Source organism: Elephantulus edwardii, unplaced genomic scaffold (genome assembly GCF_000299155.1).
Source record: "Elephantulus edwardii isolate Elephantulus edwardi_28Jun2011 unplaced genomic scaffold, EleEdw1.0 scaffold00007, whole genome shotgun sequence".
NCBI lineage: Eukaryota > Metazoa > Chordata > Mammalia > Macroscelidea > Macroscelididae > Elephantulus > Elephantulus edwardii.
The window spans coordinates 16078319-16090806 of record NW_006399757.1 but is presented as its reverse complement, the minus strand read 5'-3'; the positions used below and the strand labels follow the sequence as shown (position 1 = coordinate 16090806).

At 38.3% G+C, this 12488-nt stretch overlaps 1 protein-coding gene across 2 annotated transcripts in view; it reads right to left on the bottom strand.

Annotated features, from left to right (window-relative positions):
* BZW2 (basic leucine zipper and W2 domains 2) overlaps nucleotides 1-12488 on the bottom strand; it is a 92730-nt gene that overhangs the window by 19899 nt on the left and 60343 nt on the right. For both annotated transcript variants that reach the window (XM_006880263.1, XM_006880264.1), the window contains exons 7-8: nucleotides 7303-7412; nucleotides 973-1143 (exon numbers count right to left, since the gene is read on the bottom strand). In XM_006880263.1, the coding sequence (XP_006880325.1) occupies nucleotides 973-1143; nucleotides 7303-7412 (281 nt within the window). The remainder of the gene's footprint in view (nucleotides 1-972; nucleotides 1144-7302; nucleotides 7413-12488) is intronic.

Here is a 12488-nt window from a genome sequence, read left to right as displayed (position 1 = left end):
TCAGGATGGATGACGAAGAGACTGAGAGTGTTCACAGCTTCAGTTTGCTCGGCTCCACAGTCAACACTCTTGGTACCAGCAGTCAGGAAATCAAAAAGCATATCGCGATGGGAAAGTCTGCTGTTAGGGACCTCTCAAAGGTGCTCAGGAGCAACAGTGTCTCTCTGGAGACTAAGGTGCGCCTGATACAGGTTATGGTATTTGCAATCGCTTGTTATTTGCAATCTCCATCTGATAGGTAGTAATAACGTGGAGTTCCTAGCATCAAACCAAATGAGATGCTCGGAGCATGTGGAGGAGGAGGTTAGGGATTTAGGATTGTGTGTCAAAAAGAACAGACTCTAGGATTCGATTTCATGTCATGTAAAAGCTTTTAAAAGTTTGGTTAGGACATTTTCTCTATACATGTACTAAAATAAAGCACAAAACTAAAAAGTCAAAACACAATACTGTAATAATTCTATAAACTGAGGTAGTGTTGATATTAAGAGGTAAACAACAATTGTGTGTGGACAAGATGACTCTGGTTGAATTGATTCCATGGTATAAATATTAAATCATCTAACTTTTCTCCTTTTAATATTGAAAAAAGACAAAAACACTTGTATAAACACCTAGTTTTAACTTTAAACATTAGTAAAAATCTGCAACAAAAAGAAGGACATAATGAAATATTCTGGTAACACATGGTCAAATCTAATTGACACATGACATACTGAAGCAAGTATAGAAGCTTTAGTAAAATCTAATATAGTCATTTGTTTGAAAACTGCCATTTCTGCCACAGCCTGGAGTGTAATAAAACGAAGATTCTGAAGAAACACTGCTATTGTGCTAACTTTAATGGTAGAAATTAGCAGATAAAGTTTATAGCAATCAATAAAGGGAGCTCACCTAAAGCGAGAAAACACTTGTGTTACACGACCTAGGTAGCTTTGCTTACTCTAGCATGTGGTGGTGATGCCTGCTCACCTCCTTGATTGGGCATTCCTGAGAAAGTCGCTCCTGAAGCTCCTTCTGGAGTTCCTTCCTAGTGCCCAGAGATTGCTGGACTCGGAGGAAGTCAGAGAGCTCCTTCAGACCCGCGTCTGTGAAGTATTTAGCAAAATGATCCACACTCTGTCGGTTAACTGGAAAGAGCTCCTAGAAGAGAAGAATGGTTGTTGTTAGGTGCTGTCGAGTACGACTCATAGGTACTCTGAGAACAACAGATCTGAACCCTGTCTTATACTGTACATACCATCTTCATAGTCTAGAGAAAGAGAAGAGAGACAGAAAACAAACTATACAAAGTTCAGCAAGCATAAAGGGTAATAGTCTTATGAATGGTATCCACTTCCTAAACAACATGTCTCTGGAAACTATGAACTGTGATAAATGTCGATAGTTATAGAAAGGTTTCAGGCCTTTTGTTCATAAGGTCACTATGAGTCATGTTCGACTTGAAGGCAATCAACTACAACAACAACAACAACATGGAAAAGATTTCATATTGGGAAGAACAAAAACCAATTTCAAAAGAATCTTTTTTTTTTTTGCCCTTGAAAGTTTTTTAGTTAACAACTGTGGTGTTAGGGTTTATTATTCAAAATGGTTTTCCTAGCCTTTGAATTTGACTTTACCATGGCCAGAAATAAGTGAATAGGGTATGTTAGCCTATCCACAAGGGGGTTGGCTAGTCTCACCACTAAACTGAGCAGACTCAGTGGCAGGCTGGAGAGTAAAGAAGCAGTGAATGGAGTGTGTCCTCTTGGGTCACGGCCTACAGGAACAGTCCCCAGAGCAGCCACAGCAGAGAACCAAACACATAACCAGTCATATGAGATGGAGAACCAGAAACCTGACATGAGATGGGACCTTCGAACTGCTATGCCAAGGAACCAGAGCCAAGAGCCTTTGCCCAAGATTATTGGACAACTGAGGGTGGGGATGGAGGTGAGGTGGAGTGGAGAGAGCCGTAACTGGCAGGACTGAGAGCTGTGTAACCCTGGCCTAAAGTCACATGGCTCAAGGTTGAGGTCCATGTGAGCACATTTCAGAAGCTGCCCTGTTTTCTGCTACTAACCTGGATTCTAACTTTTGACTTCCTCAATATGGTTTTGTGTGGTCTGCAAGCTCTCACAATGGATTCTGGACACAGTGTAGCAATGTGACTGGTGTTAGGATGCGTAGAAAGAGATGTGGGGGTATGGGGAACATGTCTGACCAAATGGAAATTAGTTTTGTGTTGTTGATGTTGTGGACAGTGACAGTTCCCCTTTTTGAAGTTGGGAAAGGTCAGCTCCGGGGGCCTAGTGTTAAGAAACTACACTGCAATCCCAAAGGCATGCAGTTCAAATCCTCCAGCTGCTACACAGGGAAGGGTGGCAATCCTCTCTCATGCAAGTAATTGCCTTTGAAAACCCTCTGGAGGGTCAATTATGGGTCAGTTCTGACTCAGTGGTACTCAACAACAGCAACTCTTGGTGTTAGATGCTTTCAAGTAAACGAAGAAGGAGAGTGACCTTCTGAACAATGGATCTAAACCCTGCCCTAACCTGTGCCATCCTCACCATTTCTGATCTACTCGGTCACTCTGTTACAGTCACTGTGTCAACCCATCTTGTTGAAGGTCTTTCTCTCTTTCACTGAGCTCCAACTTTCCAAGTATGATGTCCTTTCCCAAGGACATGCTCGTCCTAACAATAAGCTTAAAGTATGTCGGTCAAATTTTCATCATCCTATCCTCTAAGGAGCACCCTGATTGCACTTTCTCCAAGACATGTTTGTTTTCTGGCAGTTGATGGGATATTCAATCTTCTTCTCCAGTTTTACAACTCAAATAAACTTAGAGATGCATAGTAAGTACCTGAAAGGAGTGTGGCTTGGGCCAGGTACCCCTTACATCATTAAACTAAGATGGTTGCTCTGTAACACCGTGGAGAGGTCCCTGTCAGCAAATTTTTCCAATGTAACCTGTCCTTTGCTTTCTTGACTGTTGATACCAAGGGTGTTTATTATAGATTCAAGTTAGATGAAATCATGAACAACTTCAATCTTTACTCCATCTATTATGATGTTGCTTATTGATCTGGAGGTGAGGATGTTTGTTTTTTGGATGTTGAGTTGTAATCCATGAGAGTCTGTAGCCGCTGACCTTCTGCAGCAAGCATTACAAGTCTTCCTCACTTTTATCAAGCAAGATTGGTTGTTAATGAGTTCCCCAATCCTGATGCCACATTCTTTGTAAAGTCCAGCTTCTCAAATGATTTGTTCAGCAAGCAGATTGAAGAAACGTAGTTTCTAAAATCAGATATATCCTCAAAGACTAAAGAAACATGGCAACAAAGGAGATGGTATTAAGGGTTTATTGTTTAAAATGGCTTTCCTAACAAGTGACTTAGCCTTTGTCTTAAAGATGGGTGGGAATACGTGAATAGGGCATGTTAGTCTAACCACAAGGGGACTGGCTAGTCTCGCCACTAAGTTGAGCAGATTTTAAGACTTTCACCACCAGTAAAGAAGAAACAGAGAATATAGCATACCCTTTGAGTGCCAGAAATTCTTGTGCCAGCCAGGCCTACAGGAGTATGGCAACAGCCGCGGGACAGGGACCTGCCAGCAGATAGAGCTGACCTTGCTAATTGCTATCCCATGGAACCGCAGCTAAGAGCTTTTGCCCCAATTTGTTACAAGACTTCATTGGTAGGATTAAGAGTTTCCTAACACCGGCCTACCTAAAGCCATGAGGTGGAAGGCCGAGGTGCCTCAAGCACATTTTGAAAGCTGTCCTGACTGAGTAATTTTATCTTGCTGCCAATTTGCATTACAGCCCATTGACTTTCCTAATATGATTCTGTGTAGTCTGTGAGCTATTGCAATGGATTTTGGATGTAGTACAGCAAGACTGGTGTTGAGATGAATAGAAAGAGGTGCAGGAGTATGGGGGACGTGTCTGAAATCCTAGGAATTTGTTTTATGTGTGGATATTGTTGATGGGGACAATTCTCTTACTATGCTGAATAACATTTGAATTGTTTCCTTGTAATTGACAAGAATAAACTGAAATAATAAGATAATAAATTGTTTCCTTAATTATGAGTTAACAGAAAAAAAATCCGTTTTAGCAATGCTGAAATGATTTGAGATGATATTAGAAAAAATAATTAGCCATTATCATCTCAAGGACATGCACATTCTGAGAAAATGGTGCTATTAAGGCCTAAAAGACTGTCACAGGAGTTAAAAGTAACTTTGTTACATATTTTAATGATGATGGCTCTTAATTAAACTTATAGCAGACATGGAATCTAAATCCATTCTGTCAACTCTTTCATTTATTACATAATTCTTGTGGAAGAAACAGAAAGAGCAATGTACATGACTGCTATCCTATTTTTACCTCATTTCCACTAAACCCTACACAGCTTGGCAAAGTCTCAGCAACACTTAGTCATGTTCTAATCCTGAGTGAGTTCAACAGCAAACTAAGAAATTAAGTTATTCTCACAGCACTCACATTTTTCAGACTTTTGCAGTCTAAAAAAGAAATCCTTACTTCTTTATTTATTAGATTGCATACATATGGCCGATGGCTGTGTATTTTCAATAGAATGCGGGTAGAACGATGTGTACTGGATTTGCCATCGTGCGTAGAGGCACAGTCAAGGGAAACTTACATCATGACCCAAATTTCAATACTCTATGTATCTCATTCCATATTTTCCCTGCTTGAGTCATGAATTAATTTCAAAAGTCAGAAAAGTATTGGTGGGAGATACTATCAAACACACATGCTTATTAAAGCAAATATTTCATACTAGATAAAAATTTTGCTACTAACATCTGTGCTATTACTCATGAAACCTTCTAAATTTAGGGGACAGAGAAGTCATTTAAGCTCATTGAGTTTCTCTGGTGAACCAAAATAGGCTGAATACTCTCCCCATAATAATCATGTGAAGTAGAACATTTTCAAACTCAAAGTAATGAAAAAAGATGAGTGTAGACCATGGGGGGCAGGTTTAATAAAAAAAGAAGAAAAGAAAAAGACCAAGGCTTACTGACTGACTAGAGAAACTTATCCCATAATCTTTAAGTACTTTCCAAAACAGGAACTGAATTTAACCCCCACTTCTCCTTTTCCCAACTTGCAGGCAAACAACAGACAAGCATATAGGTGAACAATAACACCAGGGGGTAAACATGCCTTAGAATAATCAATCATATGGAATCAAAGGGCCAGTATTTGCCCAGGAGGTCAAAAGGCAGGGTTGGTAAAGCACAGAGTAAACACAGGGAGGAAGTAGGAAGAGTATTGTTACACTATGAAGATTTAGAATCAATATCATGAAACACAATGTGTATAAATTGTTGAATAGAAAGCCAATCTGCACTGTGAAATTTTACCAAAATTACAATAAAGTAGAAATCCACTTATCTAGATGATTGTGGTGTTAGCCTAAAAGCTGGCATGTTTTTTTTTGGTTTTTTTCAAGCCATTAGATAGTTACCCTCATCTGGTCTCCAGCGACCTTAACTACAGACACACAGTCTTGCAAATCAGCATCAGCTGTGAGACTAAGATAAAAAAGAGTGCTTCTCACACTGAACAGCAAGACTGGAGGCAAGCAAAGCTTGTGGTGGCAAGAACTTGTTAGTAGAGAGACTGTGAAGAAACTCTGGCAAGGTGTGACCTGAGGCTTTTTGTATTTGTGCGAGGTACAGTTAAAGGTCTGGCTGTTCTTGCCAGACGTTTGATGGAGAAACTGAGTTACAACTGCTCTGAGGCAAACCTTTCTGGACTTGACTGCTGAACTGAAACCAGAGCCTAGACTAATTGAGGAATTGTACCTTGGAACTGTTGGGCAAAAGCCTGGACTTGTACTGTGAAATATTCTTTGCATCACCCACTCACCTCCCTAATAAATCCTATTGTTTGTACCATGAGTGTGTGAGGCAGCAACGAATAAACGAACCTCTTGCTGTTACTGGGGCTCTAGAGGAACCATGGGGTTGGGCTATGGCTCTTTATCTGCTTTTTGCTCTGGGGCAGTGAAAGGCTGTGCTATTCTTACCCCCTCTAGCCCTTTCAGAGAGACGCTTATGGCTCTGTACCCCAATGTCCTGTTTTCTGCTATTCAGACATAATAAACTAAGTCTCTATAAGACTAAGCAGCTTGACTCAACATACGAAGGCTGAAAAAAATTTACAATTGCCAAGTCAATGCTTATTCCACAACTTCACACTGGCACTAACCCATTCTATTTAGTAAGACTGCAACTGTAGAATTTAATATAAAGTTATGTTTATTCCCAGTGCAACAGGCAGAGTGGTTCTGTTAAAACTCAACATCACATTACGTGCATTGCAGCATTACAATCCTTTATAAACTCTCAGATCATCTAGAATAAAAGTCGTAATGCTTCAGAGTAATGGCTGTGTTATCTTGCAGAGATGATCTGTACTTTCCGTGTCATGCACTCTCCTTGTCCAGTCCCCACACTGTCATAGATGTGCCTACATCAAGGCCCAGGTGATTGTGTAGAACACATTTCCAACAGATGCATGACTAATTTCCTTACTTGCTTCAAGTCTTTATACAAATGTCACTTATCAGAGAAGGGTTTTCCCCTTACCTGAAAAAAAAAAACATACCCCACTGAGACTCTTGATCTCTTCCTTATTTCATTTTTTTCTCCACAGAATTTTTCTCTTTTCTATTATGCTACATATTTTGGATATATATTCTATAGAAATAAAGGGGAAAAGGTAGGAAGGGAAAGAAAGACCTAAGGTGTACCTGATCCAAGTGATGGTATTTTGTTTCTTCCTATGCATCTGAAGGTTGAACAATGAACAAGGGATGACAGAAAAAGAATCAATGCCTTTGACTTGTGGTGTTGGAGAAGAGTATTGAACATCCCCTGGACTGCCAAACAACAACTCTGTCTTGTCTATCATAGATTGGAAGGATGGTGCACAATAGATATGCTTTTAATAGGGTTGTTAGAAGTTGCAGTCAACTCGATGGCATCTTTTCAGCAACAAGAATAAAATATTTTGTTTATTGCCTATTCCCTTGCAGTAGGTATTATGTCATATTCACCACGATCCTGTCATTTATTTAGATACCAAAGAGTTAGACAGAATGAATCTCCCTGTCCTAATTAGTTACAAAGAAACAAAAGGACACCTGGACACCCCACCCTCCAACACACACATACACACAGACCAAGGTATTTTGGTCATGTTTTGGCAGGTATTACCAAAGCCTCAAAATAAGTATCAAGCACACAGTCCTTTGATCAGGTGACACTTACAAGCAGCCGTTTGTCTATGTTGGCTTTTCTCAAGGAAGAGGTAACGGAGTTGGCATCTTTTTCAGCCATCCATGCTTTAAAAAGCTTGACAGCAAATGAGGCCGCAATGCCTGTTTGGAAAAAAAAGAGTGGGAGAAAGAATAGTCATTTCTTTGCTAAGCCAAAACACACGTGATAAAGCTTCTGAAACAAGTAAAAGATTTGACGGAGTTCAAGAGAAGAACGAATGGGTAGAGTGCTGTAGGCAGAGCTCAATTATTTTCTTTCTTCAAGAGAAATTTTCCTTAAAAATGAAAATATTTTTCTCAAGTTAGACTTACTATTGAAACGTAAATAACTGTAAAGGCTTATTTATTCTAATTGGCAATACTTGCTTACTAATTTGCAGATGAATGATTCAAGCATAACAACATTAATATTAGCCAATATAAATAATGTCGATTTCACTTTCTTGTAAAAAAAAAACAACACAAACCAACAAAGCAACAAACAAACCCCCAAAGAAACTCCTAATCCTGAGTTAAACTGTAAGAACAAATAGTAAGATGATTTCAAGTCTAAATCTTTCCTGCATATTTAAAAATGATATTTTTGTGTTGAGTGAAGTCAATAACAAAAGTATTATTATGGTATAAGACCACTATTATGAAAAGCCAACAAAACATTTACATACAGGATTATTCTTAGATGGTTATAAGGGATGGCATAGGAGGGAGTGAGGAGTGAAAATTAGTAAATAGATAATAGACACTTATTAAGATGAGTGACTGCAGGAAATATATAATAAGGGGATGATCAGTACAATATAACTAAAGGAACAGAAGAAACAAAGGAAGGGACCACATAGTATCAAAGGAAATTAGCATTAGAGGGAGGAAGTGGGGAAAATAGGATTACATTGTATGTATTGAAATGTTATGGAACAAAATGTGTATGAAGGGTTGAAGGAAAAGTTAATTTGCTTTGTAAACATCTCTTCCTGGATATTTTTAAAGGCATCTAGGTTGGTCACGAAATAATGTAATCAAACATCCATATTTATATTAGGAATAACAGCCAAACAAAAGTAATCAGAAATCTTGTAGATGGTTCTTTCCTCCCAGTTTTCATCCCTTTACTGAGGAAGGAAAAAAAAATTGAGTATTTCTGTTGTATAAGGAATGGGTGCTTTAGTCAGGTACTTATATTCCTGCCCTTAGCCTCACACACTCCTGTTATATAAAGCTACAAGGCAGATCAGAGTTAGAACTGAAAAGAAAGGGCCAGGGACAGACAAATTAGATATGAGTGGGGAATGCAGAAAGAACAGTAGCCACATGGGTGCCAATCAGACACTTTTAGTCCCTGCAGCAAAACAGAAGTTGCCAACCAAGTCACTGGCTGATGACCCTGCCACAGATGCAGGTGAAAATGTTCAATATCAAGGTAAAAAGTGACAAGAAAGGAAACTCTGGGCCAAGATCTTAATTATCCAAGAGGAATATATGTTAAGGCAAGATGATTGTTTTTTGAATACTTCAAATTAATCTCAATGGCAGTGGTTATAACCCTTTAGGGAATGGGCTGTCTTTCATATACTAATGAGGCAGGATTAGTGCAGGGTATATCTTGAATGTATCTCATTTGAGATATAAAATGGATTAAATGCAAACTAAGATGGGGAAGAAACTCCAAGAATACTACCTTGAAGGAGAAGCTCATAAGAGAGGAAGACTTCCTCTAAAGCTGAAGAGAGAAAACCTTCCCCTAGAGCAGGGCCCCTGTATTTGGATTTCTACTCTTCTAGAGTCAACATTCTTGGCAACAACAGCCAGGAAATCAGGAGACAAATTGCACTGGGAAAGTCAGCTGTGAGGGACCTCGCAAGAGTTCTGAAGAGCAATGACGTCAGGCTGGAGACTAAGGTGCGCCTGATCCAGGCTATAGTCTTTAAAATTAAACACTTGTGACTTTCTGTTCTAGTTAGCTAGGTCACTTAGATATCCTGAAATTTAACCTACTTTTAGCCAATTTGCAGGAGAAAGCATTCATTATACAGAGATATCAACTCTTATTCTTCTTTTTTTTTAATAGCTGAAGAACTGGAAGGAGGGGGAGAAGATACAGCCAGAACAATAACATTTTACAAAATTCAAACTCGTTGTTCTTGAGTTAGATCTGACACATAGCTGTTACCTCCCACCCCCACCCTGCAGTGGTTTTCAGAGGATGTAAATGACACTGGAGGAACCTGACAACCTTCCCTGAGGAGTGGCTGTTGGGTTGAAACTGACAGGCTTTAGGTTAGCAGTGAAACTCCTTATGTACTATATTACTAGAGCTCCCCTAAACATATTACATTAGCAGAAATGTTTGATGTTATCAGCTTTTAAACATGGATTTAAAAAACAGTAGCTCAGAAAAATCAAGGTAAATTTGGATTCATCTACAGAATTAAATGTACCTATCAATTAAAACAAATTAGGTAGAAATAGACTTGAAACTATAATGAAACTACCTTGAAAGTGATTGGGATCAAAATCATTGCCACCAGAAATTAGGAATGTATAAAGTAGCTAAAAATTGTAAGTAGGCCAATGAGATGGATTGACTCAGTGACTGGAGTCATGGGGGTAAGTGTATCAGAGACAACAAGGTTGGCTCAGAATAGAGCAGGGTTCAGGGCTGTTGTACATAGGGTTGCTATAAGTCACAGGTGATTTATAACAACAACAATAGGTAAAATAACTGGACTCCACATTTGTGGAAAGAATCATTGGAGAAACTCAATATCAGTAGTCAAAACCAGGTGAGGTGCTGACTGTGGAACAGACCACCAATTAGCCATGTTCAAGTTCAAATTGAGATTGAAGACTAAAACAAATCCACAGGAACCATAATATGACCTTGAGTCTATACTACCTGAATTAAAAAATTAACTTAACAGGTTTGCGGCATTGATCACCAGTGATCAAAGACCAGAGGAGCTGTGGGATGAAATAAAGGATATACATGGAGAGAGCAGAAAGTCATCACAAAGATGGAGGGCAAAAAAACCCAACCCAAAATGATTTCCTCTAACATTTTATTATGAAAATTATCAAACATATAGAAATGCTAAATAAATTGAACAGTGAACATTTTAATATGCTAAGCACCTAGATTCCACAACTTGCCAATATTTTGCTATATTTGCTTTATCACTGTGGTGCAGGCTGATTTTAAAAATGGCTTTCCTAGTTCAATGACTTTGACTTTCACCTGATTATTGGGTTGGAACATGCACACAGGGTGTAAAAGAACAAGTAATATCTCATCAAGTTTAAATAGGTTTAGAGATAGAAGATGGTTCAGTACTAGTGAGTCCTTTTCCTCTAACATTTTGTTACAGGAATTGTTGAACACAGCAATGCTGAATAATAACAAAGAGAGCTGATGTTAGAATTGGTAGAAGTATGTGAAAAGCACGTTGTCTGACCTTAAGGGAATGAGTTTTATGCTGTGAATGTTGTTGATGAGGACTATTCGCCATTTTGAGAACAGACAAGGCTTCCCTCATACCAGGCACAATGTTTTTACAATCACATATCATGTTATCCATTTGGTGGTTTCATTTTTAAAACATTCCTAAAGAAATTATAGATGTTAATTGAGTTTTTAATATAACTAGCAACGAACATTAATACATGGCTATACATGTTTAACATATTAAACATGCTAATACATGTTTAACACTAGGGCTCTGGTGGCCTAGTGGGTAAAGAGTTGCGTTGCCAACTCAGAGGCAGGTGGTTTGAATCCATCAGCTGCTCCAAAGATGGGTAATCTTCTCCCATGTAATTTACAGCCTCTGAAACCTACTGGAGAGTCAGCTGCGACTCTGTTCCAACTCAATAACATAACAACAATAAAAAAGTAATTATTTTCTGTACAGTTAGCATAATTTAATGTAACTTTGTTTATATTTTATATTCTGCTAATTTTCCTGAGTGCTAAAAATGGCTATTAACATAAATATTAAGTGTGAAGTCTGATGAATTCTTTTAAGGAAAATTTGTTTAAGTGTCATAATATTTACAACAAATTAATACCAATTAGTTTAGAGTCTAGAATGGTTTAAATATGAACTATTTTAAGCTAGAAACTGTAGAGAATCTGTAAATAATATTATTTGACTAGATTTACTACTCCCCACCGCCCTTTCAATTGTTAGAAAACAATTTCACTATTGGCATGTATGAGGGTGGGATTCCACTATGTAGGAGGAACATTTTTTAAGTTCTTAGGACTCACTATTTATGTTAGTTTACTTTTAAGGAAAAATAAATCCATGTTTTGTGTTGCATTATAATTTGAGTATCAGTATCCTCCTAGAAATAAACAGTCCACATTTGTTTTATTCTCTTACTTAATCATTGCATAGATGCCATCTAACGCTTCATAACTTAAACAAGACCCTTTTGATGCAGTGGTCATGACTTCTTTCTACAACTGAGATATTGATTATCTTGAAAATCAATCACAATAAACATCTGAACCAGTTTCCCCAAGGTCTTGTTGTTGTATGCCATCAAGCTGGAAGTGACTCACAGCTCACCCTCCCGCCGGTTTACAGAGGCTGTAAACAATGGGAGGAGATTGCCCATCTTTCTCCTATGGCGCAGCTGATGGATTAGAATATCCTGCCTTTGGGTTGGCAGCACAACTCCTCACCCACTAGGCCACTGGATCTCCCTTTGCTTCCCCAGGTCTTAGATGTACCAATTTTGAAAGTATCGACTAGGGAAATCAGCACGTATATGAGGGACATTTGGAAAATGTGATGGGACATTTTTCATTGTTAACATGAATGCAGCAGTGTTCTACTGGCTGGCATTTAAGGGGTAAAAAAGTTAAATATCTCCTAGAATAGTTACACACAAAGTAACTATTGTAATGAGTTGTTCCCACAAACTATTCTAGCAACAACTAATTTGAGATAAGTGATTTGGGGCCAATCACTGGACTGACACATTGGGTTTTATACCAAAAAGTTCCACGTACTTACTCTTTATATGTCTTCATATAGATGTGAAATGTCTTTTTTTCTGGGTTTGTTTTTTTTTTAAATCTATTTATTTATTTATTTATTCATTTTTTAATTTATGATAAATTTAAGAAATCACTGGATAAAGAACTTCCTGCTAACTGAAAGGTGGACGGTTCAA